Source organism: Syngnathus leptorhynchus, chromosome 8, assembly GCF_054491065.1.
Source record: "Syngnathus leptorhynchus isolate UIUO chromosome 8, UIUO_Slep, whole genome shotgun sequence".
In the NCBI taxonomy this organism is placed as follows: domain Eukaryota; kingdom Metazoa; phylum Chordata; class Actinopteri; order Syngnathiformes; family Syngnathidae; genus Syngnathus; species Syngnathus leptorhynchus.
The window spans coordinates 1,039,699-1,067,508 of NC_141202.1; the positions used below are offsets into that span (position 1 = coordinate 1,039,699).

Here is a 27,810-nt window from a genome sequence, read left to right on the forward strand (position 1 = left end):
GCCTAAATATAACCTCCTCCAAGCCTTCTCGGAGTAGCGAGCACCCCGGGACGACTCGCGAAACAACTTTTTTGTCTCATCTGTCATTTCACGGACTCCTTTTCGACGTAAACGGAGGACTTTATGGAGCTTGGATGAGTTGCCCCAGTGGATTTTCTTCAATGGCTCTGGCACAAATCCAGCGGCCTTTTCTCATAGTCGTCGGTCTGCTCGGTGAGTCCAGAAATCACTCGTGAATATTTGGAGGCTAAATAATGACGATATGACTTCATAAATACGAATACATTCATTTCATTCAAATCGTCTTTCTGTTCAAGTGATGACATTTTTAGTACGGCGATAACTTTTCGTAGCGTGCCAGTGTCTGGGCGGCTGCGCCGAGGTGGACTCGTTGACGGAGGCCGTACGGGGCCGGGCCTTCGTGCTGGGTTGCATTTCCTGCAAGAAACGAGGGGAAGTGGACGCCGTCGCCACCGTGGACTGGCACTTCAGACCTCAAGGACAGGAACATTTCACGCATGTGAGATCACAGGGAATTTCGAGCCAAATGAGTTTGCTGTCAAAGCAAACATTCCACATGCCGGCTTTCCCTCCAGATCTTCCACTACGAGCACCCGAGCGCCGAGGTCGTGGACGAAGCTTTCAGGGGACGTCTGGACTGGCTGGGAACGAGAGGCGAGGACATCCAGGCGGCCAGCGTGGCCGTGCGCAACGTCAGCTACGGGGACGCCGGAACGTATCGCTGCACTTTCAGCCGAACGCTTCTGCTGGCGGCGGGCTTTCGGCACCAGGTCAGCGTGGAGAAGGAGGTGGAGCTCAGCGTGGTGGACGCCGGTGAGGATCCGCGCCCCCCCCCCCCCCCGTAACCACGCTTGGGTCGATACCAATTACGATAAGTCATTTGAGTTTGCCATCTACGTTGAAGCCAACCGGGAGCTGGCGGCGGTGGTGTCGGAGATGGTCATGTACGTGCTGATGGTGCTCCTGCAGTTGTGGCTCATCGTGGTGGTGGTCTACTGCTACAAGAAGGTGTCGGACGACGCGGACGCCCGCGAAGCACGCAGGGCTCTGAAGGCTCACAAGGAGTATGTGGAATGATCCTTCCTTCATCATTCCCGAAATGCACCAAGAATGCATCATTTCAGCAGAATGAGTGAATTGTAATTTTACAAAAACTGGAAGTCATTTTCTCAGATTCAATTGAAACATTTCAAGTACGCATATTTGCTCAGTCATTTAACAAGAATCATTTGTCAGTTGAAATATAAATAAATATTTAAGATCAAATCTGCAAAAAAAAAAAAAAGAAAATTATTTTGACTTCTTTTTTTTTTTTTTTTTTTAAGAAATGTTATAAAATTCTTCAACACCAATTTATCATCTGAACTTTTTCTAGAGTTGTCATTAATCATTTTTCCCCCCCCCCTCTCATTCTTATGTGTTGCAGATTGCCGGACTGTGATGGCGTTAAGTTAGAGGAACCTAAATAAGTTTTTGATTTGATCCAAAAGCACTATGTGAAGTATAACAAATGATTTTTATTGTATGCATCTCATTCCTCATACAAGTAGATGTGGAGTGCACATGGTGCGTTCAAGGACACGCGGAGGTCACAGTAGGCACAGCGAAAGCATTGTTCTGCCGCTGAAGCTGTCATTTCACACGGGTCTTAATCATACGAGGGAATCGTCCTCACGAGTTGAATTTGAACAAATGTTTTCATTAAACGTGTTGACAGCCAGGCATCGGAGGAGCTTTAGGCTTTTTAGGCGGCTGGAACCTTGCGTCCGTCTGGCCCATAGTAGGAGGGCAAGCAAAGTCATCACACAGGTAAGCTTTTCTTCCTGATGAGTGCTTTATTACAACTTTCTTATCTCATTGACTTTTCCACATTTCAAATAAAAGCCTTCTTACCAAAATAGAATTGCTTAAATTTGTGGAAATTATATCTCGAGAAATTCATAAATCTATTTTCTTATCATACATACATAAACATTCAGGGGCCTTTGGGAAAATTGTGTGTATTTTTGTAATGAACCAATCTGATTTGTTGTGGTCAATTGTTGAATGGGCTGTGTGGCTATTAAAAATGTCTCATTTGAAAAAAGGATGTGTTTGATTTCACTTTTTTTTTTAAATCTAGCCATTGTAATTGTTGTGATGTTTGTGATTACTATCCATATATATTAGGGCTGCTGCTGCTATTTCCTTTTCCAATTCTCCTAACATTTTGCGCCCCACTCACAATACATCCAAACATTTTCCCCAGGATACAAAAAGTTGTAGTCACTGCTCACCTTGCAGCAGGAGGCGACCATGTCGGACATCAACGCCACACATTTGAGATCCCTGCTGCTGTCCCGCTTGCATCGATGCCTCAACGCAAGCACTGCAGATCAATCTCTCGGGCAATCTCCACAGAGCCAGGCCAACACCTCCGCCGCATTCCAAGGAGTCTTCTACATCCTGCTGGTGTTTGCCGTGTTCAGCTTCTTCTCCTTCGCCGTCATGTTTAGTTTCATCCGCTCCAGGAAACTGGAGGGCTCCCAGGACCCGTACCAGCAGTACATAGCCCGAGACTGGAGCCGAAAGCCGACGCCGTCTACGGCCGCCGCGGCTCGGGTGGCGGAGGTGTCATCGTCGGTGGTCATCTGTAACCCGGCGACAGTGGTGGAAAATCAGCAGTGAAGAAATTTGAATTATGCAACAACACTCAAGAATTGTTGCTCAATAAAGTCAAGGCTTTCAAAAAGAAGACGTTTGGTGCCATTCATTTGAGCCAACTCTGCATCCACGACAGCAGTCCTGGCTTGGCGCCTGCAGACTTGGCAGCCATATAGGCGCCATTGACCCGCTTCCTCTCCTCCTTCCTCCTCTGTCGCTGCTCAACTCGGCGCCGTCCGGCCGCCTCCTCTGCGCGCCGCACCTCGCGCGCCAGGCTGAAATGTACCATTTGCATGTGGAGCATGGGAACAATCAGGTTGTAGCTGTCCACCTTCTTGTTGACTTTGGCCAGCTCTTCCTCGGCGTGAGCGCACAGCTCCTCCCAGCGGAGGCGCTCGGCGGGGCCGAGGGCTTCGCCCAGCCCGACCCGAGCGTCCAGCAACTGACCGCGGATGCGAGCGGCCGCCTCGCGGATGTCCCGCTGCGTGAGCACCCAAGGTGGCTGGTAGCCGTTGTCCAAGAGGATGCGATTGAGGTTGTGCGTCATGGGGTCGGCGTAGGGGTTGTGTTGGAACTTGTCGAGCGGCTTTCCGGCGCCGCTTAAATTGCGGAAGTCCTCCCGGGCCATGGACTCTTGGATTAGATCCTCCACCAGCCGCTCCACCGCTTGAGTGATTTTGATGCTCCTACTGCGCTGCCGCACGTCCCGCTCCACCAGCGCCCCTTCGGCCGCCGCCGCTCTCTCGTGCTCCCTCTGCCGGTAATCGGTAACTTGCTCCACGGCCCGGTCGGCGCGGAAATGGCGGTACTGGCGCTCGCGTTGGCTGGGGGTGCCTGAGCCCACGCCCTCATAGCTGAGGTAGTGTCTGTGCTGAGGGGCCGCACGGGTGGACAGGTCCTCGTCCTCGTCCTGCACCGCCTCTCGACGCCGGGTCTCACCGTGGTGGGCCAGCACGGAGCGGTAGGCCTCCTCCACCCGAGTAAAGAGGGCCGCATCGGCGGTGGGCATGCCGGAGTCCGGGTGGTAGAGCTTGGCCAGGCGCAAGTAGGACTCCTTCGCTCGCTCGGGGCTGACAGTTTCGTCCGGGCTCAGCTGCAGCAGCCGGTAGCTCTCTCGAAGGGTGCTGCTGATGCGGGCTCTGCTGCTGAAAGTTCGGAGCCAGCAGGACTGGCCAAAGTGAAGCAGTAGGAGAGATCCATGACGGGAGGAGTTGCAGGACACCAGCAGATGGGAACTCATTTCTCACCGCACGCCTGGAAAGGGACAACACAACCATCAGAATGTGGCCAAAGCAGAGAAGTGATGTTTTTTCTTTCTGTGCAAAATCGATTACTTAGACTTAATATTACTTTAATCTGACAAAGTGAGTTTGATGTCATCAGAAAGTAGATTTCATACTCTTTTAGGCTATCATATCTGTTTTACAATGTAAAAATATTATTTTTTTGCTAACTTAGCCATTTCTATTGGCAACGTCATAATAAATACCCGGATATTCCACTTCTGCTAGCTACAAGCTAAAGAAGCCGTAGCTAAATAAGCAAGCCAAACCGTCGAACGTCTTCCGCTAGTTACCGCACAAACGTGCCAATTTACTCCTTAGAAAATATAAAAAGGAATTTCACGACAAATACAAGGTGGATATCGACTCAGCCACTGGCAGTTACGTTTGTTGTTGCTTTCTTCTTCGTTTGCTTGCGTTTACTTTTCACTGGCGCTTGTTGAGAAACGTGCATCGGCGACATCTGGTGGGCTGGAGGTCACACAAAGCAGCCCAGTTGTCTTTACACAATATATTGTTCGTATACATTAAATATGTGAGCAAATAGATGCAATAAATGTTATGAGCTGTGTGATTAGGTGGTCTCTGGTTAGGTTAATGTTAGACATATGGATAAAAACATTTTTATGTCATAAATATATTACACGTATGAAAAAAAAGAATACACGATGCATTCCACCCTCATGTTCCATTGATCGAGACAACAACCACAAGACACAAGATGAAAAGTTTAATCAAATCTGTTCCAATTTGTTCCAATATTTCCTGAGAATGTTTTTGCACGAATTGTATCTCTGCTGCCCCTCGTTACCCGTATAAATCCTGTCCGCGTGTCACTCAGTCCCTGTCGCATAGTCCCGTTGGCCCGTCCTGTTTGGTCCCGCCTGTTTTTCCGTTAGTCCCTGCCTGTTCGTCTCGGCTGTTTGTCTTGCTCATCTCGATGATTGGTGTTTTGTTCAGACAAGTTGAAAATTCTGCTTATGGCTACGTTGCCCTGCCTGTTCGTCTCGGCTGTTTGTCTTGCTCATCTCGATGAGATTCGTCATGTCTTGGTGTTTTGTTCAGACAAGTAGAAAATCCTGCTTATGGCTATGTTGCCCTGCCTGTTTGTTCCCGTCTTGGCGTCTTTTCCCTCCAATCAGTCGTCCTGCTCCATTCCCAACGTGACAAACACCCAACGGACTGCATACGCTCGCCTCCACGAGTGAACATTTTGAGAGTGTCGGCATGTCCAATAAAGTGAGGTTAAAGTTTAAAGCCCATATAATTGGAGGCAGCGCTTTATGGCCAAGTCACGCCAACAGGGCAATCGAGTATGCGGAACTTATCAGAAGCCAATCAAACGACACTTGTTTTAACCTTTTGACTTTGTTTGGTACTCTTAATCGGGCGTAGAGAAAAGTGGAATTTTGTAAATTAGCCCAAGAGTGGATATACGAGGACAGACATCTACGCTTTGTTCTCCAGGTCCTGCACGAGGAGCGGCTCTTTTTCCTGGAGGATTTCAAAGAAAATGTCCTTGGCACGAATGCCGGACTTGAGAGCCAGCATGTAGATCATGGTCATCTTTTCTGAGCGGCCGCTTGTATTGCAGATTTCCTCATAGATGGAATCCTGGATGACCTTCCTCTCCAGAAGAAGGTTCAGAATTTGATCGATGTTGGTCACGCGCTGAATCAGCTCGGTCCTATGCTTTTTCACAAAGTGCTCCTCTGAGGTACAAAACATTGGGAAGAAATGTCAGACAATTGCTAGACTCTCACATCATCCGAGCACGGCCAAATAGTGTGAACATCTTGAGATTTACCGCTGGAGCGTGTCGTCTCACCCGCAGCGCTTGCTGTTAGAAACGATAACAATTCAAATGAACTTTTTAGGAACAAAAGCAAACAAAAGCAAAAAAAGACCTACCTTCGCTAGCAGATGACTTTGGGAAATGTTTGGCAATCTGCTCATCTGATGACTTTGGGAAATGTTTGGCAATCTGCTCATCTGAAAAGATGTCACATTTGAACTCACTATATCAAAACAACAACAACTAGTTCTTCCAGGAGTTCTAAATATGATCAAATATATTCATAAATAAATATGATTAAATATCTGTCTGTCTGTCTGTCTGTCTGTCTGTCTGTCTGTCTGTCTGTCTGTCTGTCTGTCTATCTATCTATCTATCTATCTATCTGTATATAAACAAAGAAATAAGATAAAATACAACAAATTGTACTACCAAACTAATAATATCAAACATTTCAAAATATTTAGAGAGAGAGAGAGAGAGAGAGAGAGAGAGAGAGAGAGAGAGAGAGAGAGAGAGAGAGAGAGAGAGAGAGAGAGAGAGAAGAAAACAGTCAAACTCCCTCTGTGCGTGCGTTCCAATATTTGTCCTCACTCACGCACGCTCGCACGCTCGCACGCTCGCTCGCACGCACGCTCGCTCGCACGCTCGCTCGCACGCTCGCACGCACGCACGCTCGCTCGCACGCTCGCTCGCACGCCAGTCATTTACCGAGTTTTTGGGCCTCATCGTAGCATTGCATGGACCGGAGCAATTTGGAGACCACGGCTGGAGCTCCGTCCTCGGTGAAAGTGGACACCAGCACGTCGGTCACGTCCATGTAGTCCTTCCCCGCCACCTTGTTTAACGCCACACTTCTGTCACCGCGAAGGTTCGCCAGATACTTCCAGAACTTTTTGTAGTTTTCGTCGGTCAGGTTTTGTAGCGCGTCCATCACCATGTTCTTTTTAGTGGGCATTATTTCCATTTTTTAGCCGGGAATTAAGTCGAGAACGCCCCACCCGAGATGAGAGATGAGACTGTCGGCTGACTCGAAGGCAATGCTGCTTAACTGTGAAAGGAATTTTGCTTTCGTTTCTATGATTCCGGAAATGGACGTGGTTAACCTCGACAGCAAACGCACGTTGCAAAATGTCATCAAACCTGACTGACTTCCTTCTGACCTGCCACTGACATACTTGAGTTTGGAGCAAAATGACTGAAGGCTCACGTTACCGATGACCGAGGTAGTGTGAACGCAGCACCATTTGAACGAAGCGCTTGACTTGAAACTCCTTTCAACGAGCGAGTTAAAACAATGGTTCAGCCACACCCAAATGGAAACTGCATGTTTGGAAAAGGTCCAAGGTGGAAAACCCCAAATGAGTGTTGCCTCTAAAACATGATTGTCCTGAAAGGGGGATCCTTCCATCTGTGGTCCCTTCTCAAGGTTTCTCATTTTTCCCCTGGTAGGGGTTTTTGAGTTTTTCCTTGCCCTTTTGGGAGCCCAAGATCAGGGGATGCTTTGAGAATAATTGTCAATTGATTGTCTATGTGAAGCCCTTTGAGACTGCTTGTGATTTAGGGCTATACAAATAAACTTGACTTGACTTGACTTGAATTGACACCTTTGACTGTTACTGACTGGAAACGAGCGAATCATTTGACTTTATTCATTGGAATTGGACAACAGAGGTAGACCTGAGTTTTGTATACTGTATATCAAAAATAAAATAAATGCACAAAACTACACTGTATTAACACTATTTACAAGTACTTTTGCAAACACAAACAAGGGTAAAAGCTGTGAAGTAAAAAGAGTGTTTTTCCTCGAAAAACCTTTTGGTTCTATTGTTGCAATCCTATTATTTCCCAGATGAAAATAGATTTATTATTGCACACTTGTAAAGTTTCATCATCGTTTTCTCACCAGTTGCAATTTGTGTGTAGTGTTGCACTCTTTTGTTTTGTTTTGTTTTGTTTTGTTTTCAAATGTTTTTTTTCTCTCTTTCTTTATTTGACACTTTTGTCACGAAAATGACGAGTTTTCTTTGCATCAGCATTTTTGTCCGTTGGCTGTGGGCCCCGATACTTGTTTAATGACCGTAGTTGGAGATGTGATGTCACGTTCTTCTTTGTAATGCTGCAAACGCCTCCTTCGCCCTGAATCTGCCTGACAAGTTGCAAATTCAACTCATCTCATGGTGACTTTGCACACCAATGTCACGTACATCTTGACTCACAAGGTCCATAGGTTTTTTTTTTTTTTACTCCCATCGCTCGCTGCTGAAGTCTGACGCGGACGACTCTGTGCTGCCGGAGGTGGGCAAAATGTTCAGGCTGCTCAGCACCTCCTGCGCCGACTTTCCCAGCATGCCCTGCACGTCGCACACAAAGCGGTACACGTAGCGCTTGCCCGCCGTCTTGTGGATGATGTTCTTGTGGTAGTAGTAGCGAAGGCCCCGGCTCAGCTTCTCGTAGTTCATCTTGGGCTTGTTCTTGCACTGGCCCCAGCGCTTGGCCACCTGCGAAGGAGGGAAATCACAAAGATGGAATGAAAGAAATTCTAAATCAAGGCCTCCTCTCCAGCAGATAACAAATATTGCTCAATACTACCTCACTTGGGTCAGACATCTTAAACTCCCAGCCGTCCCCGGTCCAGGAGATGAAGGTGCGACAGGCGGAGTCCAGAAGAAGCTCCAGTAGGAACTGCCACAGCTGGATCGGTCCAGAACCTGACCATTATGTTAACACGATAAAAGCGGCTCTGTATTTATTTACTTTCAACAAAAAAAAAATCTTCCCCCAAACAGTACAAACCTGGATAAGCGGACATCGGGGCCACGTGACTGTCCCTCTCAGGCCGCTGGAGATTTTTGCGCTTGGCCACACGGGGGTAGAAGTGGTCTGACGGCTGAGGGCTTGGGTCGGTGGGGGCGGGGCAGACGGAGGGCGTAGGCGGCGGGGGAGCGCCGAAGCCAGCCGGGGAGTATTCGGACCAGAAGCCTCTCTGGCCCTCCGAGTCGGGGTACAGGTCGGCCGTGTGGCGGCGGCGGCGGTTGCGGCAGTATCCCGACTCGCCGTCTGCGTTTTGGACGCCCGGGAAGGGGCTGTGGCTGCCCTCTGTGGCCGGGCTGAACTGACCGCTCTGGGGCACCAGGCTTTGGTAGCTCTGATTGGCCCCCGGCTCCTGGTAAGCACTCACGTGGTGCTGCTGCTCCACCATCAGCCCGTCTGCCGAAGGGAAGGGAAACCGAGCTTAGTAAGGCGCAAATGACCCGAGCGGTGAATTTCTGCAACACCTTGTGGATAAGAAGTCCACCAGGTGAATTCCTGGAAGGAGTCCAGGTTGAAGAGACCGATGTCGCTTGAGTTGACTGCAAAGAAACGCAAATGAATTCGGGAGCATTGGAAATCATCAAACATGGTATTTGATTTGGTATCATTCTTATTGACCGACCTTTCGCCGGCTCCGCATAACTGCTGTCGAGTGAATACTGCGGCTGCTGCGTGGACGCCTTGCTGCTGTCTAACAGAAAAGACACATCTTCACCAGGGTAGTCTGGAGGTTACACACACATGAACACAAATATTAGAAAAATCTAAAATGCCACACACAAAAAAAAAACACGACAGGTCAAAGCAGCGAATCGTCTTGGTGCGTTCACAATCTGCTCTGACGTCAGCGCACACAGACGCGCACAAATGGAAGTGCAATAGCTACAACATGTCACTAGATGGTAGTATTGCTCTGTAAACCTTCCGTGTAGTCAAAAGCCTGAGCGTGTTTTTTTTTAATGTACTTTTAAAAGTTAAATAATAAAGCTCATATTCATTCAAAGTATGTTTATGTGCGAGGATATTTCTTTTATTTTTACTTTGTTCGACTTTTTGTTGTTGTATACCCATGAGTGTGATCTTAAAGCCATTTTTTCACTTTATATGATTACACAAAAATGGGTGAACTGAAAATGTCAACGCAACAAACTAGGATGACATTTTAAATTGGGCAATTCCAACAAAAAAAAAAAAAGAAAATTGGCTTTACAATGAGAGTTTACAGGACAAATTCCCCAATTTAAAACTCCAACACCACTCAGCAAATTGTTTTGGAGTAAATGACTCGCATACCTTGTTGTGCTAATGAAAATTGTCGCTGTGAATGTGAATAATTTACATTTTAAAGTCGTTGTGACTCAAATGATGACTTTAGTTGTGTTCTTTACATCGTAGGAAAAGGGTGAGAACTTCAAAGTCTTATTCCACGGGCGAGCTTCTGCAGCAAAATGACAATGTACCTAATGAAGTGTCCCGTGCACACAACAATACAAGGGGGGGGGGCTGTTCGAGAAATTAGACAAAACACTTATTAGTGGAGCAGGAGTGGGGGGGGGACGACATTTGTTTACCATCCAATCAGCGTAGGCTGGCCTTTTTTCTTTTTAGCTCAATGGATGGAGGAAACAGGGGAGGAAGAGCGTGGAGGAAACACCAGTGGAGGGAGTGTGACAGCGTAGTGATGGAGGGAGGCAGGGAGGCAGGGAGGGAGGCATGCACTCTAAATCTGTTGGAGGAGGAAGTCTGGAGGAAAGGATTAGCCAGGGGAGGGTATCTTTAACTTGACCACCCTGATTCACACACGCACATCGCCCCCTCCTTCTCTCACATGTGTCAAGGCCTCGTTGCAAAAAAGCTTTGACAGATGTGATGATGATGATGATGATGATGATGCCGACGGGGAAACTATTTCCCGCGTCCTCCAAAGCTCACAGGAAGACGGCTGCATAAACAATTGACTCTTCATCATCTTTATCCGAATGAAAAGCATCATCATCAAATTTAGACACCCCGCCCTCACCAACAACAAAGACAAAAAAAACCTCACCGAAAGATGCAAAGTCAAACCCTGCCGGCACCTCCTGGGTTCTAAAGTCCTCCCCGTAGAAGCCACCTTGGCACACTTCCATCTAGAAATAGAAAAATACAACTATTTTCGTTGCCTTTGGAAAGACATTTGTGTACATCAATGGCGTCCTACCTTTATTTTGGTGTCGGGCTTGATGGCGGAATCCCAGTACATGTTGGTCCGTGTCCCAGTGTGAAGTCAAGTGAAGCAAAAGCTCCTCTGTGATGGGACGGCTCCGTTATAAGAGCAAAGAGGACGGACTGGGAGGGAGACTGGGAGGGAGACTGGGAGGGAGGGAGGGAGGGAGGGAGGGAGGGGCAGGCCGAGTCGTGACCAACACAGTAGTGACGTCACAGACAATCAAACCCCCACCCAGAGCATCCAGCCAATATTTTCATTCATTAAAGTACAGTCCAAAAAGAGAATTTGGAACTGTTACTGTCATTTCGATCGGAAGTTTGAAAGAAACACACTTGAGTTGAACTGACTGATCAAATATTACGTATACCTTCTACCAATTGATATTTTATGAGTGGAAAAAAGCAATATATTTCTCTCTTTTTTTTCAAGTTGGGTAAGATCTTTTCATGGTTAGGACAGAAATATAATTCTTTTTGTTCGATCAATCTCACAACGGTGTTTACATGAAAGAAGATTTGGCATGTTTACAATTAATTGTAATTCAATCAGATGTATTATTTAGTTGGACACGGGGATTACATTCGAAATAAAATATATGACATGATTTAGCACATGCAAAAACAACGCTGTATAATGCAATAAAACACCACAAGCTAGCTAATAAAAAAGTAGGAAACATTACAGAAATTAAAACAAAAAACAAAAATGGAGTGATGAACAAATCAAACACAGTTTTTTTTGTGATAACGGTCGAAGAAAAATCGACAAAAGCCAATGGCTTTATAAAATATATATTTTTCGCTGTTTTCAATTGTTCAGATGAACAAACTTCGAGTTGTAGAATGTCATTGTGACCAATCAACACATGAATAATTTATAGACAAAAATTGTTATTCTCTTACTAGCTGCAACGAACGAGCAATAAATGCGCTAATAACGGATAACGCAACTTGGCCACAAAAAACAACAACACACGCGATATCGCTCATAATAAACGTTTTAGTTTTATTTTAAAGATGCTTTTGGTTTGTTCAACATCGGAACTGCCCGTATTTGAAGTGAAATGCGTCATTTTTGTTGCATTTGTCGCTTCTTCATAATGATGTGGAGGCAGAGAGAAGAAAAAAAATCAGTGTGTATCTTTAGGAGGCATTTGGCTGAAACAATGGCCAGTTCAAGACGCGCGCGCGCACGAGCGCAGGCTGGTTGATGAAGAAAGTCTTGAAATCTCAGCATGAGTGGTGGCTGCAGATAAGGCCTCCCTCCAAAGCCTTATATAAACAAACACTAGTCGGCTATTCTCTCACACAACACGCACACACACACACACTCCATCTGGAAAAGTGGGCTGAAATCGTGCGCGTCGCTGAGTCGTGATTGGGGAGCCTCACCCACCTCACCCACCTCACCCTGGCTGGCTGGCTGGCAAACAAGGCGGCTAAAGTTACACAAGAAACGGGCTGATTAACTGCCGGCAAGTTTAGGAATCCCAACCGAAGGAGTTTAGGGACCGTTCTTTCCACTAAAAGCAATTGTGATATCATTCTGACTTTTTACATCAACTGTTACCAGGGGAAGAGCTACAGTGGTGGACAATGATGGCCAAAGTTTGATACCTGAGACTTTCCAGCACATTTTATTTATTTTTTTCAGATCGCGCGATGCTTTATTACGGCTCTCTCGCCGCATTTCTGTATGCGTGTGAACTTGGCTGGACAGACAGACAGACAGAATGAGTCAGTGGAGTGGAGTGGAGTGGAGTGGAGAGGATCACAAAGCAAAAGAAGTTGCCAGGGAATGTTCCTTCATTGTGTCTGACAGGAAAGCTGGGATCAACAAAAGGCATCACCTGGAAAATGACGCCGCACGTAAACATCCAAGCAGCTATTCTGGGAACACTCAAGACATATTTTAGTGTGACAAGTCACTTGTGTGCTTTGAAATGGTGCCAGAAATTCAGGTTACTTACCTATCAAAGTCGGCCACACAATTTTACCGACAATACAAGGTGACCTTGAGCCGGTCATAAAAATCTTGTTTGATGGAAAAAAAAATATATATATATATATATTTTTTTTAAAGCTGAAACCTCCACCCATTTCTAACCATATCAATGGGCGGCCATTTTGCCTAATGGCGGCTGGCTCACCTGTTTTCTGAGGTTGGTCATGTGATATTTGTAAAGTGAGCAGGATTGGTCGTAACCTGAGGCAACGGTGACGTTTTTTATTTTTTTAGTCGAAAGCAGGCGGCACACTGGGCGCCCGTTGATATGGATGAAAACAGGTGGATTCATCCATAATGTTTCCCATCTACATCCAATTTCTTTTCTTTGACTTTTTTGGGGTTTGAAAAAAAAATGGGAGCGAAATTGACCAAGCAGCCTGGCCGGGTTGATGTAAATTTCAACCCAAATTGGCATCCTATGAAGTGTCATTCAATCATTTCCAATTCTCTTTGCTCACATAAATCATCTACAATCGAAGATGAGATCACGTGGAAAATTGTTGTTTGAACGCAAGGGTGACTTCACTTCCCACTTTACAGAAAAGAGAGCGAGCAAGAGAGAGAAAGCTTGCCATCCGGTTTATGGTGCGCGAGCAGAAAAAAAAAAGAAAAAAAAAAAAAAGAGCACCACAATGGTTTGCGCCATCGAGTCAATGCACCTCAGCGTCAATTGAAGCCCGCAAATAATTGAGCAGCTCAAAGCACGCGTTCAATGAGCAAGCCGCTTCCAATATGGACTGCACCATCAAGGTAAGGACGTGCGTTTGCCTTGTTGAACTTGTCGTGGACTTTCCACGCGCACGACCCGAAGCCTTCTTCCACCCACACCGCGAGTGAGAGAGTCCTCTGCACTCTTTCCTTCTTGTACAAAATTTCCTCTTCCTTCCCGTTCGTGGTTGTATGTCGGAGCTAGAAAAACACAAGTTAACCGCCCGCCGCATCTCTTGCTTTGCCTCCACGCTCGCCATCAAAAGGGACACTAATTAGCGCGCGCACCCAAAAAAAACAACAGGCCATTTTTTAGTCTTCTCAGCGGCCCGGTATTTATCTCATCACTTTTGTTGTTGTTTATACTACGCCGCCGCTGCAACTCAACCGAACCGACCGGCACGGACACGACGCGTGGATTTATTTGATTGGATTTTTTTTATTTTATTTTTATCAAAGAGGTGACGAGCGCAATTTAGCGTCGAAGCTGTGCGCAAGAATGGAGCGGCAGGTGTCCCTCAGGGCATCGTGGATGGCCACTGGGAGACCAAATACGTGCAAAAGCGGTATTTTATTTCATGATGTTATTACTCTTTTGACTTTTTCATTCGACCGAGAGTTTAAAGGCAGTCTAGAAAGTGCCGATTTGACATCGCTAACATTCGATACATATGTATTTTTGATAATCCTCCTATAAAACAACACTTACTAATTCTATATTTCATTTATTTCTAAACGGGTTTTGGCTTTACAAAAAAAAAAAAAAGGCCTATGCATAGATTGAGGAAGTCCTATTTGACATATTTTCAAAATAAAGGCGTGTCTCGCGTGATATGACGAATATTATATTGTATATTAACGAATTTGACAGTGAAAAAAACGATGTTTTAATCGGAATGGGTCTTCATGTTAAAAAAAAAAACGTGTCACATGCACATTCTTTCGCACACAATGGCCTGCGCAAAGTTTTCTCTCGCGTCGATTGTGTGTGTGCGTGCGTGCGTGTATTTGGTGGGGTTTATTTTAAGTCTAATTTATAGCTGCAAACGGGAGCGCTCGTCAGGTGTCGTTATCTCAACTCAGCAGGCTTCCTGTCTCAAACCTCAGACTTTCCGCACATATTTCCGGCTGCCTGGACCATAGAGACACAGACTTTAAAACATTTTCAAAGTGTCAAAATCAGGAGGAAAAATAAAAAGCTTTGACTGGAGACAACTTTTAGCGAAAGGGGGAAAAAAAACACACAGTTTGCAAAATCAGCTCAAGTTAACTTTTACTTCTGCTTTTTTGGGGGGGCCTCAGACACGCTCGCAACCTTTGCACAACTTTGTCAAAGGACTCATACTGCTTGCAAAAAAAAAAAGGGCACCTCGATAGTTAGATAGCACGGCTACGTTTAAAACCACAAAAGGATGTGGATTATGTTGTTTCAAATAATCGGGTGAAATTAAAAGAGGCTCCTTAAAACATTATGGCCAAAAGCTTAAGTATTTAACATACAAAAAGTGATCTGTCATTAAATTCTATTCTTCATTTCCTCAAAAGTCTCCCCCCAAATCTAAATGACAAAAAAATACAAATTTGATAAAGTCATATTTCCACCATTTTGTAAATAAAAAAGAATTATTATTTCACAAAGACTGGATGAAAATCACACGTTAAATGTAGAGGACACATTTCACCACACCCAGATGTGTGTGTGACGATGATTATTGGGACTTTTTTAACTTTTATTCTCGGCAAAACATGTTTGTTGTAAAATGGTGACTTAAACTCCAGCTACAAAATTTTGGATTGTTTTTTTTTGTACAATTTTCTATGTTCTCCTAAAATAGTGTTTGAAAACAATTGGCTTTCTTTCGAACTAAAATATTTTGGCCTAGTTTAGTGAACGTATCATGATCATCTTTAAAGTAAGTCCCACTGGTAAAATAAGTTTTTAATTCTCGTAACATTTTGACAATCTTTGTTAAACAATCCCATTTTTATTCCTGTTCAAAAATCAAAGTTCATAATATGTCACAATTATACATTTTACTGTCAAAAAATACAAGTCATTTTGTAATTTTTTAACTTGACTAACAATGTAAGGTTTTCACTTTTTCTCATGTTAAAAGAACTGGTCAAATCAAATTTGAGCATTTTTCACTCAATGTCTAACATTTTCAGAAACTATTTTTCTCATAATATGACGCCAGTTTGTTTTATACCCCCCCACGAAAAAAAACCCTTTCCTCCTATAAAATCTTCTTTTGCAAAAGTGTGCGCTATACCTGTGTTGTTGCTGCAGAGTATAAACAAAACAGCCATTTTCCTTGGGGGGGCCGTTATCAGATGGCGGAAAGGCGGAACAGGGGTGCGAACTTTAACACCTGACAATCACTTGTGTCAAAAGCGATCGACGCTCTCGACAACTTACAACAATCAGATCGATTTTTGGGCCTGGAGCAGCCAGCGCTTGTGTTTTGGGCAAGACGGGTGTGACGCAATAGGTAGCTGCTGACTTGTGTGGAAGTTGCTGGCTCTTACGAAAAACAAACAACAACGCTGGTTGCAGAAAAAGGCGGCGCTCTCCGAGAGGCCGTTGCATTAGCGCTGCTTTGTGGTTAGCCAGCCAGCCATGGAAAAACAACTGCTGCGCTCTCTACTCTTGAGGATTAGTCGTATCTAAGGCGGGCCAGGCCGTTAGGTGCCACTTTCGGGCCCTTTTTTCACTTCTGCACACTCATATTTGACTCGAGTTGTTCCAGCGCTCCACGTCGATCAGAATCAGCCGACGAGGTAACCAAGTCATAATAACTGATTGGCAACCCGTTCCATGGTGTCTTTACCGATTAATAGCGGTCACGACGATGCTACGAGACGAGCTAAGTCAACAACAACAATGGTTTGGCTGCGGGCTGACCTTGCCTCTCCCCTACCACCACCACCACCCTTGACCACAGGGTGTTTTGCAGATTTCAAAATGACCCACATCTTTTCAACTTCCTCTCCGTGGGCCCGTGCCAAAAGGTTCTACTGCACATGGCGGCCGGGTTTCCTGTCGGCCGCTGAAAAAGCACACCGCTGACGTGCGAGGCCCAAAAGACAATGCTGGGCTCCTCTAAACAAACATGCTTCTCAGGCTCCGGACGTCGTAGTTGTTGCGGTGGTGGTGGTGGTGGACGCACACGCAGGCGCAGGCGCAGGCGCACCAACGCGTCGTGCCATCTTGAAGATCTGAAAGCTCCGTTGGAGCCCACCTACTCGCGCCTACGACTCGCTTGCGCTGCGGTCAAAGACCGCTGATGCTTTTCAAACACTTGTCATCTCACGAATCATCTTTCGGACACGAATTGAATTGTTTTTTTTTTTTGCTATCTTGTGGTTTGTGGTAATCAAATAGCCAGGCACTGACCCTGCCACTGGCTGTGTCGCACAGGAAGCGCTGTCTGTGGTGAGCGAGGAGCAGCCCATATACGAGCCGCCCTACACCACCACCGCCGCCATGCACATGAAGACTGAGATGACGTCGCCGTGCGGATTCAAGCAGAGCCCCGAGCCCGCCGAACCCGAATGGCCGCCCGCCGCCACGGCGCAGAAGAGAAGCGAGCATGTCAACGGAACCAAGTGAGTCACGACGGAATCAAAATCCCTTTGGAGCTGAATTGAACTTAAACCAAAAAAAAGAGTATTTCTAATGATTTGTTCGAAATGGTCCCTCGGTGCGTGGTAGCCACGAGTCCCCGGTGGACTGCAGCGTGACAAAGCGCTCCCGCCACATGAGCAACGACGGCGTCCCCATGCCGTACCAGCCCTCGTATCCGGAAGCCCGCGCCAGCCCGCCCGGCGTTACCCCCACGGAGGAGAAGCGCGTCATCGTACCGGCAGGTGAGCATCGGATCGCTCGCTCCGCAATCCTTTCTATCGGAACCTTTGAACGGACCGTGCCGAGTTGGGTGACGGCGAGCGTTTCAATGAGTCAGTCGGACTTTTCCTCCATCCGAGTCACCGAGGAATCGGATGAGACTCACCGAGGAGTCAGTCATTGCGTCATAATCTGGGGATATTGCCACACATTGGGCATGGCATTGTGAGGCGTAACAATTCGGCGCACCGCTAAAATACGGGCAACTCAAAGGTGCTCTCATTGTTTCGTTCCTGGAAATGACTCAACCCTTCCTGCCGTGACACATTTTTGGATTGGACATCAAGATATTCCAATTGAGTCCAATTTGATTCCTAGAATCCTCAAATGGTTTCAAGTGAATCAACAGCGCTTACTCCATTTGAATCAACCATCACAAATACATTAACGCTAGACTTCCCGCTCTCTTCCCAATATCAGATCCCGAGGTGTGGACACAGGACCATGTGCGTCAGTGGTTGGACTGGGCCATCAAAGAGTACGTCCTAGAGGAAGTGGACGTCATGCTCTTCCAAGCGCTGGACGGCAAGGCCTTGTGCAAGCTGACCAAAGAGGACATGATGCACCTCACGTCCGCCTATAACGCTGACATCCTGCTCTCGCACCTCAATTACCTCCGGCAGAGTAAGGCCACGCCCTTTTCCTGCCTCGGGCTATTTTTAAGTCGGACGACCAAATATAAGGTGATATTATTTCATACTGGTAGTTCACTCTAGTCTCGGTCTTTCCCGCCAGGTAGTCCAACTTTCTCGTACTCCACGACCGTCTCCACCAACACGCCGCCGCCGCCGCCGCCTCAGCAGCCGGCACCGCAGCCTCGACTTCAGGTCAAAGCTGGTGAGACTTGTTTTCATTTGCCAATCTCCATCTACCTACCGAGAAGTCCCCAAAACATGACAGGAACTCACCATTGAGTCCGCAAGCCAACAATCGACATCAAACTGGTAATCAGTAGCCCGTGACTAGGTTCCACTGGATCCATTTGATATTGCTTTGTGAGCCCAAACTTACGTAAACGTGGCCTTCTTCAATTCTCCTTCCCCAAATGAAAAGTCCCACCCTGACCAACGAGAGGTTCCGCTCGTATCGTCCAAGCGTGATGACCGAATTCTCAGCTTATCACGACCGAACGAGAGAGCGGGAACCAGCTCGGCGTCAAGAAACAATGCGCCGAGAGTTCAGAGCCGCGTTACGTCGTTTCACCGGTCGAAGGAGGTTCCTTGGCACAACGCTGGCCCCGACCGATGAATCCCAAACTCAACAGGCTGTTTCAGGCAGGAAGCAGCTGCAATGGCACAGGAAGTAGGGGTGGGGGGGTGGGGGGCTCGCGCTAGGTCGCACTGCTGGGACACAACTCACAATCTGGTGGAGACAGAGATGGCTTAAACAAAAGAAAGCTCACCCAAGAAACTACGGGGTCATCTCCAGAACCTTCTGACTTCTTATCGTCCCGTTGGCCCATTGCCGGACTTCCTTCCCGCCGAAGCTTCAATGGCCACTTGAAAAGATTCTGCTGATGCTCTGCAAGCGTGGTACTCATCAGTCTCATTGTTCTGTTGTGCGCAGAAAGCAGTTTTGACGAGATTGGCCGCAGGAACAGCTGGAGTACAAACGGCATGACGGTAGTGGCCAAAGGTAAGGAAGGAATCAACGTACGGAACGTGATTCGTTCCAACACCTCAAAACGTCTGGCCGTCTTCCTTCTCGCTAGGTACCACCATGGAGCATCAACACAGCAGAGTGACAGAAGCGGTAACAAGAATCGGCCAAGGTTTGACACATCATCAAGTGCAGCTCATGCTAATGAACTTATCTGGCCTGAAAAATGGACACCACGCCGATGGCAGTTACAGGACAATTTGAAACCAATCCATAAAAAGGGAGGCTCATCAAGTGACACTTTAAAAGTAGTCATAAAAACACCACGCGCTTGTTCCAATTAGCTATTCAACATTTATATAGCCACAGAAAAGTGGAGATGATCACCCTATCAAGAAAGCGACCCTACTCCCATTGAAAGTGACCTAAGCTGCAATGCTGCCATCTAGCGGTGCGACCCAATATTGCGTTGAATAGGTGTGCCGTGTATCTAAATCGATTGATCGATTAGTAGCGTCATTTATTGTCTGGTGTATAGTCAACTGAGACGCAAGATGGTTTTTGTTTAGTTGGTGAAATGGGCCTGCTTCCCTTCACTGCCACCTTTTAATGTCTTCTTGTGACTCTTTCCAGACCCCTATCAGACATTAGGGCCCATTAGCAGCCGTCTAGCAAACCCAGGTAAGGAAACTATCCTAGAATAAGTGGAACAAAACAAATGGGGCCTTTGCACTGTCTGTGATGGCAAGGCGAGAAAAAAAAAAAAAGTGAGAGCCTGCCTGGCATAAACGTTCCAGGCGGAGGTGACCTTTTGCCTTTTCCTCACAGAAGGCCAAGCCGCCCGCTCGTCCAAGAAGCGAACAGGCAGGCACAGTTCGCACAAGCTGCCTGACCTCAGCGCCCAAAGGCCTGTGGGTAAGGTCACTGTCCAAAAATATATCAAACGGTGAAAAGGTCCCATTTGTTGATTGAAATATGGGGAAAGTCATCATCATCTCGTGTGCATCTGTTTTCCACGGCTTCAAATGACCGCCAAACCGTTTAGCCGCTCCCAAACTGTCGACGTCAAACTAAAATGGCCGACTTAGGTCCTTGAGACTTCCATCGCGCGTCCTATGACAAGAAGACATGTCCACTCATTTCCTGTCCAGTAGTGACACCGATATCACAGGCTGACTAGTTTTTTTTTTTTTGTCCCAATAGCCGAATTGGATCTTAAAAACGTCCGCTTGAAAACCAAAACGTCTGACTTCCTGTAAATGTTTACCCGAGTCCTTGAGACTTTTTCATGCTTCCTGCCACGATAGATGCGTCCGCCCAGTTTCATGACTCGCTAGTGAGACACAACTTGTGGACAGGTTCAGGTCAGATTCAGCTGTGGCAGTTCCTGCTGGAGCTGCTGTCGGACAGCAACAACGCCAGCATCATCACCTGGGAGGGCACCAACGGCGAGTTCAAGATGACCGACCCCGACGAGGTGGCCAAGCGTTGGGGCGAACGCAAGAGCAAGCCCAACATGAACTACGACAAGCTGAGCCGGGCCCTGCGCTACTACTACGACAAGAACATCATGACCAAGGTGCACGGCAAGCGCTACGCCTACAAGTTTGACTTCCAAGGCATCTCGCAGACGCACCAGAACCACCAGGCGGCTGACAGCGGCGGCGGCGCCATGGTCAAGTACCAGACGGAGATGTCCTACGTGCAGCCTTATCACAGCCACCAGCCCAAAATGAACTTCATGACGGGCCACCCGCCGCCGCCCATGCCCGTCTCGCCCGGGAACTTTTTCGGCCCGCCGTCCACGTATTGGAACTCACCCAGCAGCCCCATCTACCCCGGGGCGGCCATGAACAGACATCCCACCAGCCATTCCCACCTGAGCTCATATTACTGAGCGCGGGCACACTCATATTCCAAAAAAGGGGGAAGATGAGTTTTGTTCCAAAACGGGCATTCTTGCTGGAAAGAAAGGTTGGACGGACAAACGGACGCTTGTATACTCTTCCTGGGATATTATGAATATATTGATGACACGCTGTATTTACTGTATTCAATTATGGAACCAAGTTTCTCTTCTCTGAGTAGAGCGGATATTAAAAAAAAAAAAAAAGGTCGACACATCCATAGCAAGCATTTCAAAACTTTTTCCAGCCTTTTTTTGTTTAGTTTGTTCAAAAAAGGGAAGTAAAAATCAACTACTGATCTAATGTACCTCCGTGGATGAGGTGAGGATTAATCACATTCAAGTTAAATAGGAGTGCCACCAAATGAACTATTAAAGCAAATGCATTTGATTTGTTGTCGATCAGGGGCACCTTAAATTGGGACAGGTGTGCATTGAGTCCCATTTCCTATGTGACCTCCCAGGTAGAAGAGGGTGTGCACACTTGTGCAACTGACTGCATGATATAAGCTGTTGATTTTTGCTTCTCTTAAGATATTTTATAGGTCATCCATCTAGGTCTCATCTTTTTTTTTTTTCTCCCAATATGAAACTGGCTTTGAACAGAGAGGGGTGTGTAGACTTCTTCAATCCACTGCAAAGAACTTGTTTGAAACTTGACTTGCAAGACTTTTGTACAGAATATTCCATGATGTAGCAAGGCCTCATTTACTCATGTTAATAAATGTTCCCTGTAGCTAACAATGAGACTCCTGTGGTTGCGGCGTTGGGCTTTATTGGTCAAACTCAAAGATATCTTCAAAAGTTCGCCGAGGTTCTTTGATGACCTCCACCGCAGCGGAACCCTTCTTGACCATCTCCTCATCCTCCCACTCCCAGTCTGCCACCTTACCCGTGGCTTCAGGCTTCGCCGTCTCTCGGCTAGACTTCAGCGTCAGTATCTTCATCTGGGATTTTTCCACAGCCGGCCCTGGATAAAGCACAAGAAGGTCATCACAATTGTGTTTATTAAAGCCCAGCCCGCTCTTTGCATGCTTTAAGAATGTTTTGATTTACCGTGGGAATGTTTGATGAGGTCAAAGTCTGGATGGATTTCCAAGACCTCCTCGTCCAGAACGGCGGAACCTTTCACCTGCTCCTCCTCCTCTACCCACTCCACTCCTCTCCCGCCAAACGGCCATTTTAACTCTGTGGCATCAATCAGTTCCAGTGTGGTCGGGCTTCGAATGACCTCCAAGGTGGTCTTCACCACGGACGGTGCTGCTGTCGTGGTGGTGGTGGTGGTGGAGAAGAACAATGGCTGCTTCCTCTTGTGGTTTTTGAACGGTTGCCCTCTCGGCTGCACTTTCCACCCTCTGCTGGTGGTTACTTGGCTCGCTGGAAAATGGGAATTTTGTTGGTGATATTCAGGAAAAAGGTACAATGCAAAATACGTCAATCTATTTCTCACAAGTGGCAGCAGAGCCGCAGCTGGAGTCGCAGCAGGCGCACACCCAGTCCCAGCCGTGGAGCTCCACCCATCTTAGGAGGAAGCAAAATGGCAGTAGAAAGAGTTCCCTTCAAAGATGTTCAAGTAGTTCATTCAATCTCAGACCTTCCTAACTTTGTGTCGTAGTTGCAGGTCTTTGCCGTGGGAGTGGGAAGGTCACTTTCGGCCGACATGGTGCAGTGCATGTAGAGTTGCTGTAAAATGGAGCGGAAATTGAAATTCCTTTATCCTGGAAAAGGTGGCAAAATGCTACTCACTTGCTCCGTCATTCCTTGGAAGTAGAAAGCATCCACGTAAAATCGGACAACGTTGTTCTTGTACGGGATGAATCTGGAGCGACCGTACTTGCTTTCAACCACGCACCTTCACCGTTGGAGGGAAGTCTGTTTGTTAAAAAGTACACATTCGTTTTGTGCTGTGTGACGATTTTTTTTTTTTACCCAAAATCCTTCACAACGGGAAATTGAGGCTCGGAGGTGTGCGACTTATTGGCTGTGGCATAGCACGAGTGGACATACAGCCTCATGTCTCGGGGAACGGACGGACCCTCGGCCTCAAAGCGCATGGGCTCGCCCAGGGTGTACTTATCGGACGGAGAAAGCCTTTCCCACCGAGCTGCAGGAGGAATACAACACGAGGAATGTTAGTTGTTTCTTTTTTTCCTTTCCCCATTTATGTGGATTCTTGGAAATGATTTCAAGGAGATGAGCTACCGTTCAGTGGTGTCAGGATAAAGTTGGCTCTGTTCCTCATTGCTTTGAAGATGTGGCGCGTTCGCATTTTTGGAAGGTAGCCAACTTTGTAGGAATAGTGATACCTATCCAAAAAAAAAATCTTCATTTTAATAACCTAAAGTCAGACTCGTGTCGTGGCAGTCACCTGGTGTAATTGCAGACGACGGGCATCGCAAAGGGCACGGATCTTCTTATTAGGCCGTGGCGCATCTCGGGCTTGTACTGCAGCGTGTTCCAATAGGTCATCTGTCCATTCATCAGCTGTGCAAAAAAAAAAAAAACAAGTCACAATCAAAGTAAACGCCAGTGCAACAAAAATGGATTTGTGCTTTTTTTTTTTTTTTTTTTTCTTTTGTTGGGTACAGTACCACACCTACAATCGTTTTTTACACAATTGCCGTAGAAAGTAATCGTTCGTTATTTAAAGAGATTCACTTCCTCAAAATAACTTTTTGAAATTGGTTTGGAGATTTTTACGGGTGTAAATAATGACGTAACCAGTGCGTTTCGTACATAGATGACGTCAGAGCTCCTAAATAATACAAATGGTCAGCTAGCAGCAATATCACACTTTTAGTCACTGAGCGACTTCATCTAACATCAAATGGCCAAAACAATTGTTGGCCAAGTGATGTTAAGCAGATCATCGAGCTCTGCTATTTGGTGACTTCCCCATCAAATGGTTCATTTCCTAAATGTGTAGACTTTGTGATGAACGGTGGAGTGTACAACAGTGAATGTTGTCCCCTAAAAGCTCACCTGTCGTTTGGTTCCACACTGCTCGAGTCCATAAAGGAAATAAATGGAATTCTTGGACCATTTGTTTGCTTGACATGATCCCAGTTTGAGCTGATTTATTTCGCCAACACCGAGGATGCTCTTGGGCACTCGGACGAGCATTTTGTCCATTTTGCACGAGGTCCTCACGGTGCGATGACCCGCCGGGCCTGGTGGCATGGCTGGCCCAGGGAGCAGGCGCTCTCGGACGGGCCTAGGTAGAGACTCGAGGCCGCTAGCTTTCACCGGGTACAAGTGGAGCTTCTCCAGCGGCGGTAGCTCGGAATGGACGAACACGGGTAGTTTTAGGTACGCCTGCGGAAAGGTCACACTTTCCAAATTGTCAGTTATGGTCCGGTTTGTGAATGGAGCTAAGGCACGCCGTAATGGCGCCTTCCCTCCTTGCAATGAGGAAAACAGCGACAAAAATTGAAGGAATGGAAAATAAATCATATCGAGCACACTGAATTGCTCTGAAACTGTGATTAGTTTTGATCTCGCTTTTTTTTTTTTTTCACAAAAAGCACAGTTAGCGGTCGCCTGCGTCAAATGACTCTCCAAGTTAAATGGCGCCACCCTCTGCTCGTTTGATGTATAGCAGGCAGGTGCTCCCATTTAAATGTTCCGTTACCAAATATTTACAATAACGAAAGAAAATCGCAAATACGTCGAAATTTCATGTACGTACATGCATATTTATTGACTATTTATTTATTTATTTTATTTATGATGTGTATAGACGGAACTGCCCAACATTTTTGTTTTGTTTTGAAATTGCCACTCAAGCGATGTATTATAAAACAATGTGATGCTACTGCATCAACAGTCTACGTCCATTTTCACTCCTCAATAAATGATTGCACGTCGTTTGGATTCAAGTGTGAAGCAGTCACACCTCCCCACGGCGAGAAACGTCTGCTGGTCACTCTCCCACTGTCACACCTTTGGGGGCTCTTTGATAAGGTGGCGTCGCTCTCCCTCCCACCAGCAGCGCACTTCCACTTCAAAAGGTTTTCACATGCACGCGTGGAAACCTTGGCGCGCCAGCACGCGGCGCGGCGAGGCGCGGCGCTGCGCGGCACGCATGCAGATGAGATGGCACGCGTGGATTTGTGGAAGTGTGAATGCAAACGTCTTCATGTTCATTTGGCCCGCACGCGCACGCAAAATCAAATCGTTGCACTACGCCTCTTAGTCATGATTCGTTTGTGCAATCATTCATAGAAGTAGAAAATATCTTCATCTTATTTGACTTGTATTGAATGATGCATTGAGAGACGTTTCGGCTGCTTTGCTATAAGAAACTCTGAATTTATTTTGCATACTGGAGCGCTGAGGTGGGGTTGTTGTTTTTTTTTAACAACCACTAAGCGGATTTATTGTGGGGAATTGTTAGAGGGAGCTCAATTCATCTAGTATCAAAGTCAAAAGTAAAGTCTGAGACAGCAGGACACAGAAATGCTGAATCTGTCAAGGTGGCATGTGATTGATTGGCTGTTGGGAAGTGGGCGGGGCTTGAGCGGACAGAGTATAAAACCAGCAACTAGGCTGAGTTGTATCCTTTTTCTGACCACTTTTGGACACCAGAAGGAAGACTCCTAAAGTCAGAAGAAGATTGAATCATGAAGCTCATGCAGGAAGCAGACGATGCTATCCGCCAAAGAAAGGTAAAGTAGCACTTGAAATAGCTGACAGTATTTTTCATATACAATATTTCAACCAGGATATTCGTTTTGAAAAGTGTACTTTGGCATGTATATGAAAGATTTACTTTTTTTTTTTTCTTGTATACTCTCCCTCTGCAGCTTCTCAAATCCCAAGTCGAGAAGCGTCGACGTGAAAGAATGAACCACAGTCTGGAGCGTTTGAGGAGCATGTTGATGCAGGAGCCGCAACAAGTGGAGCAGGTAAAAAGGCAACATCACAACTCAAATTGGAACCATATTGAGGGCGGCACGGTGACCTAGTGGTTAGCACGTCGACCTCACTGTTCTGGGTTCAAATCTCGTTTCAGGCCTTCCTTCCTTCCTGTGTGGAGTTTGCATGTTCTCCGTGCTCTTTCATGGCTCAAAAACACGCACGTTAGCGTCATTCGGCAAAAAAAATGGCAGCGGGTGACCTAGTGATTGGCGCATCTGCCTCACAGTCGCAAGGTTCTGGGTTCAAATCTCACATGGGTCACACTTTCATGACTTGAAATGATGCAGAAGTGTAAATGTGATTTTTTTGGTTGTTGTTGCCCAAAAGCAGCTGCTGTAGTTTCCACCACAGTGAGGACGATACGTAGGCCTGATCATAAATTAACAATCATAAAAGAACATACGTGTGTTGCTCCAGGGTGCAGCCCAGCGTCGTGTGGAGAAGACGGAGATTTTGGAGCACACGGTCCTGTTCCTCCACAACAACAACAACAACAGCAGCAAAGAACCACAGCAATGCTCCTTTCAAGAAGGCTTCCACAGCTGCCTGCAAAAGGCCGCCCACTTCCTGGGGCCCGAGGGCAAAGGCCTGTGGCTGGCCCTGGATGCCTCCTTCATCCAACGCTCCTCTTCCACTTCATCCTCCTCTACTTCCTCCATCCTCCACCTGCTGAGACACAGGCGAGCGGCGGCGGCGGCGGTGGCGGCGGCTCAGCCCGCCAGAACCCCCGCTCAGGGGCAAAAGTGGCTGGGGACGTGTATGGAGAGCCCCCCGGCCGAGGGGCCCTCTCTGAGCCAGAGCGTGTGGAGGCCCTGGCCCTAAAGGATGAACTTTGACTCCCCCTGTCCCCCATGTATACATTATCTGTCAAGTTGATGATGTAAATAGTTTGTACGCTGCTGTGTATATATGTGAACCATTCCACCCACTATAGATGTGTATATAGTGCTGCTTGGGATGGGTGCTGGATGCTGGCGCCCGACGCGTGTCCGCTTCAGAGGTGAGTCGTCACGCACGCACGCACGCGGAAGCGGAAGCGGAAGCGTAGCAACCCGGGCGTGGATCATAATCAAGTGTCCTATCTCATTTCCAGCTGCTTTAACGTACAAGGGGGCCATGAGTCACAAACAACCTCTGCGCCTCCCTCCTCATGATAATATATATAACTTGTATATTTTGCACACTAACTTATTCTCCATGTCTCCCTATGGTGAGCCTCTATTGTTTTTTTTTGTCAAATAAACACATTTCATTCAAATTCAGACAGATAGCATTTCTTTTAACCAGGACGAATACTTTTATCCATACAGTATAAAACATGTATTTCTTATCAAATGCCAGGTGTGCCATATTGAAAAATTGAACCATGTTAAACCTTTTTTTTTTTTTTAACAATAATGTGTTCAATAAACTCCAAGACTAATAAAATGTAAACATTTTCAAGAGGAACTTTAAAAACATATTTAAAAATGAACCAATCACAGTCAAACTTGTGTTAAATATGAGTCAGCGCCTCTGATTGGCCACAAATAAAGTTCAGGCCCCTTTGAGGTGCACGCCAATATTTATTGTTTTCAAAAATCTGACGTGAAACGAGCTTTGAATTCCGCACGCAAAATTTCATTTAAAAAAAAAACGGTCACAGCTGTGAAAGCAAATTCCAAAGAAAAATGCTGTTCCTCGGTTTAATTATAATGTTCCAAGATTTTTTTTTCTGGATGTGATTAGGCTACATCGTTAAAGTAGTCTGGAGGGGCTTTTGCAACTTCACACACACTTCACCCACAGATGTAAATGTCGAGTGCGTGTTCTAACGCGTCTTCTGTGGAAAGAAGCCAACAATGGAAGTGTGTGTCCCGTGGGAACGCCACTCGGCGGCCCTTCTCAATCCTCTCGTGCAGGAAGCCATAAATGAAGTGTTACTCATTTACATCAAGTGTTACTTAGCCAAATCTACCAAAGCCACATTTCAAGGGTTATTTATGCCGAAATTAA

The 27,810-nt window shown here is 46.5% G+C and overlaps 8 protein-coding genes across 15 annotated transcripts; 4 read left to right on the forward strand and 4 right to left on the reverse strand.

The window, feature by feature from the left end:
• Positions 1-87: 87 nt before the first annotated feature.
• Positions 88-2,067, forward strand: LOC147051582 (sodium channel regulatory subunit beta-1). Its single transcript, XM_085919005.1, has 5 exons — positions 88-213; positions 354-520; positions 597-834; positions 926-1,085; positions 1,448-2,067. The coding sequence occupies exons 1-5, from the start codon at positions 135-137 to the stop codon at positions 1,488-1,490; spliced, it is 687 nt and encodes a 228-aa protein (XP_085775131.1). The 5' UTR covers positions 88-134; the 3' UTR covers positions 1,491-2,067.
• Positions 2,068-2,271: 204 nt separating this feature from the next.
• On the forward strand, positions 2,272-2,688 carry LOC147051583 (potassium voltage-gated channel subfamily E member 2-like). The gene has a single exon (XM_085919009.1). The coding sequence runs from the start codon at positions 2,317-2,319 to the stop codon at positions 2,686-2,688; it is 372 nt and encodes a 123-aa protein (XP_085775135.1). The 5' UTR covers positions 2,272-2,316.
• dnajc28 (DnaJ (Hsp40) homolog, subfamily C, member 28) lies at positions 2,505-4,519 on the reverse strand. Of its 2 annotated transcripts, none has more exons than XM_085919004.1 (2): positions 4,333-4,519; positions 2,505-3,918 (listed from the first exon to the last, which is right to left on the reverse strand). In XM_085919004.1, exon 2 carries the CDS (start codon positions 3,902-3,904, stop codon positions 2,771-2,773), a length of 1,134 nt encoding a protein of 377 aa, XP_085775130.1. In that variant the 5' UTR covers positions 3,905-3,918; positions 4,333-4,519; the 3' UTR covers positions 2,505-2,770. The 2 variants fall into 2 exon arrangements, with proteins under 2 accessions (XP_085775130.1, XP_085775129.1); XM_085919003.1 differs by having other exon boundaries at positions 4,154-4,519.
• Positions 4,520-4,662: 143 nt separating this feature from the next.
• pycard (PYD and CARD domain containing) lies at positions 4,663-6,836 on the reverse strand. Of its 2 annotated transcripts, XM_085919007.1 has the most exons (4): positions 6,454-6,826; positions 5,859-5,939; positions 5,755-5,787; positions 4,663-5,659 (listed from the first exon to the last, which is right to left on the reverse strand). In XM_085919007.1, the coding sequence occupies exons 1-4, from the start codon at positions 6,707-6,709 to the stop codon at positions 5,397-5,399; spliced, it is 633 nt and encodes a 210-aa protein (XP_085775133.1). In that variant the 5' UTR covers positions 6,710-6,826; the 3' UTR covers positions 4,663-5,396. The 2 variants fall into 2 exon arrangements, with proteins under 2 accessions (XP_085775133.1, XP_085775134.1); XM_085919008.1 differs by lacking the exon at positions 5,755-5,787 and having other exon boundaries at positions 6,454-6,836.
• A 535-nt stretch (positions 6,837-7,371) lies between these two features.
• Positions 7,372-10,851, reverse strand: etsrp (ETS1-related protein). Of its 2 annotated transcripts, none has more exons than XM_085918734.1 (7): positions 10,760-10,851; positions 10,607-10,688; positions 9,182-9,250; positions 9,024-9,098; positions 8,542-8,955; positions 8,338-8,456; positions 7,372-8,246 (listed from the first exon to the last, which is right to left on the reverse strand). In XM_085918734.1, exons 1-7 carry the CDS (start codon positions 10,799-10,801, stop codon positions 7,989-7,991), a joined length of 1,059 nt encoding a protein of 352 aa, XP_085774860.1. In that variant the 5' UTR covers positions 10,802-10,851; the 3' UTR covers positions 7,372-7,988. The 2 variants fall into 2 exon arrangements, with proteins under 2 accessions (XP_085774860.1, XP_085774859.1); XM_085918733.1 differs by having other exon boundaries at positions 9,182-9,283.
• A 2,551-nt stretch (positions 10,852-13,402) lies between these two features.
• fli1rs (Fli-1 proto-oncogene, ETS transcription factor-related sequence) lies at positions 13,403-21,639 on the forward strand. Of its 3 annotated transcripts, none has more exons than XM_085919027.1 (10): positions 13,403-13,525; positions 16,905-17,092; positions 17,199-17,353; positions 17,811-18,014; positions 18,126-18,227; positions 18,957-19,025; positions 19,102-19,161; positions 19,623-19,670; positions 19,818-19,904; positions 20,348-21,639. In XM_085919027.1, exons 1-10 carry the CDS (start codon positions 13,508-13,510, stop codon positions 20,884-20,886), a joined length of 1,470 nt encoding a protein of 489 aa, XP_085775153.1. In that variant the 5' UTR covers positions 13,403-13,507; the 3' UTR covers positions 20,887-21,639. The 3 variants fall into 3 exon arrangements, with proteins under 3 accessions (XP_085775153.1, XP_085775155.1, XP_085775154.1); XM_085919028.1 differs by lacking the exon at positions 13,403-13,525 and adding an exon at positions 13,762-14,049; XM_085919029.1 differs by lacking the exon at positions 19,818-19,904.
• Positions 21,281-24,469, reverse strand: zp3d.2 (zona pellucida glycoprotein 3d tandem duplicate 2). Of its 2 annotated transcripts, none has more exons than XM_085919026.1 (9): positions 23,878-24,469; positions 23,264-23,379; positions 23,098-23,201; positions 22,825-22,999; positions 22,642-22,747; positions 22,499-22,578; positions 22,346-22,416; positions 21,952-22,272; positions 21,281-21,865 (listed from the first exon to the last, which is right to left on the reverse strand). In XM_085919026.1, exons 1-9 carry the CDS (start codon positions 24,346-24,348, stop codon positions 21,669-21,671), a joined length of 1,641 nt encoding a protein of 546 aa, XP_085775152.1. In that variant the 5' UTR covers positions 24,349-24,469; the 3' UTR covers positions 21,281-21,668. The 2 variants fall into 2 exon arrangements, with proteins under 2 accessions (XP_085775152.1, XP_085775151.1); XM_085919025.1 differs by having other exon boundaries at positions 21,285-21,865; positions 22,490-22,578.
• Positions 24,470-25,465: 996 nt separating this feature from the next.
• On the forward strand, positions 25,466-27,022 carry LOC147051589 (transcription factor HES-2-like). 2 transcript variants are annotated; one of them, XR_015066992.1, is made up of 4 exons: positions 25,466-25,562; positions 25,701-25,802; positions 26,233-26,815; positions 26,909-27,007. XR_015066992.1 is itself a non-coding variant. In XM_085919237.1 (3 exons), the coding sequence occupies exons 1-3, from the start codon at positions 25,518-25,520 to the stop codon at positions 26,635-26,637; spliced, it is 552 nt and encodes a 183-aa protein (XP_085775363.1). In that variant the 5' UTR covers positions 25,466-25,517; the 3' UTR covers positions 26,638-27,022. The 2 variants fall into 2 exon arrangements, 1 of the variants encoding a protein (XP_085775363.1); XM_085919237.1 differs by having other exon boundaries at positions 26,233-27,022.
• The last annotated feature ends 788 nt before the right edge of the window (positions 27,023-27,810 follow it).

Bases quoted from the DNA above. Each gene is read 5' to 3' on its own strand.
- LOC147051582 (XM_085919005.1), top strand. From the start codon at position 135: ATGAGTTGCCCCAGTGGATTTTCTTCAATGGCTCTGGCACAAATCCAG. The intron at 214-353 runs GTGAGTCCAGAA...AACTTTTCGTAG, and splicing joins CATAGTCGTCGGTCTGCTCG to CGTGCCAGTGTCTGGGCGGC. The intron at 521-596 runs GTGAGATCACAG...CTTTCCCTCCAG, and splicing joins GACAGGAACATTTCACGCAT to ATCTTCCACTACGAGCACCC.
- LOC147051583 (XM_085919009.1), top strand. From the start codon at position 2,317: ATGTCGGACATCAACGCCACACATTTGAGATCCCTGCTGCTGTCCCGC.
- dnajc28 (XM_085919004.1), bottom strand. From the start codon at position 3,904: ATGAGTTCCCATCTGCTGGTGTCCTGCAACTCCTCCCGTCATGGATCT.
- pycard (XM_085919007.1), bottom strand. From the start codon at position 6,709: ATGGAAATAATGCCCACTAAAAAGAACATGGTGATGGACGCGCTACAA. The intron at 5,940-6,453 runs GTAAATGACTGG...ACATCTTTTCAG, and splicing joins CGATGAGGCCCAAAAACTCG to ATGAGCAGATTGCCAAACAT. The intron at 5,788-5,858 runs GTAGGTCTTTTT...CGTTTCTAACAG, and splicing joins AAAGTCATCTGCTAGCGAAG to CAAGCGCTGCGGGTGAGACG.
- etsrp (XM_085918733.1), bottom strand. From the start codon at position 10,801: ATGTACTGGGATTCCGCCATCAAGCCCGACACCAAAATAAAG. The intron at 9,284-10,606 runs GTGAGGTTTTTT...TGTAACCTCCAG, and splicing joins GTTTGACTTTGCATCTTTCG to ACTACCCTGGTGAAGATGTG. The intron at 8,247-8,337 runs GTAGTATTGAGC...CCTCCTTCGCAG, and splicing joins AGATGTCTGACCCAAGTGAG to GTGGCCAAGCGCTGGGGCCA.
- fli1rs (XM_085919027.1), top strand. The intron at 19,026-19,101 runs GTAAGGAAGGAA...CCTTCTCGCTAG, and splicing joins CATGACGGTAGTGGCCAAAG to GTACCACCATGGAGCATCAA. The intron at 19,905-20,347 runs GTAAGGTCACTG...ACTTGTGGACAG, and splicing joins CAGCGCCCAAAGGCCTGTGG to GTTCAGGTCAGATTCAGCTG.
- zp3d.2 (XM_085919025.1), bottom strand. From the start codon at position 24,348: ATGATTTATTTTCCATTCCTTCAATTTTTGTCGCTGTTTTCCTCATTG. The intron at 23,202-23,263 runs GTGACTGCCACG...TTTTTTGGATAG, and splicing joins GTCGTCTGCAATTACACCAG to GTATCACTATTCCTACAAAG. The intron at 22,579-22,641 runs GTGAGTAGCATT...TCCATTTTACAG, and splicing joins TCCAAGGAATGACGGAGCAA to CAACTCTACATGCACTGCAC.
- LOC147051589 (XM_085919237.1), top strand. From the start codon at position 25,518: ATGAAGCTCATGCAGGAAGCAGACGATGCTATCCGCCAAAGAAAG. The intron at 25,563-25,700 runs GTAAAGTAGCAC...CTCCCTCTGCAG, and splicing joins ATGCTATCCGCCAAAGAAAG to CTTCTCAAATCCCAAGTCGA. The intron at 25,803-26,232 runs GTAAAAAGGCAA...GTGTTGCTCCAG, and splicing joins AGCCGCAACAAGTGGAGCAG to GGTGCAGCCCAGCGTCGTGT.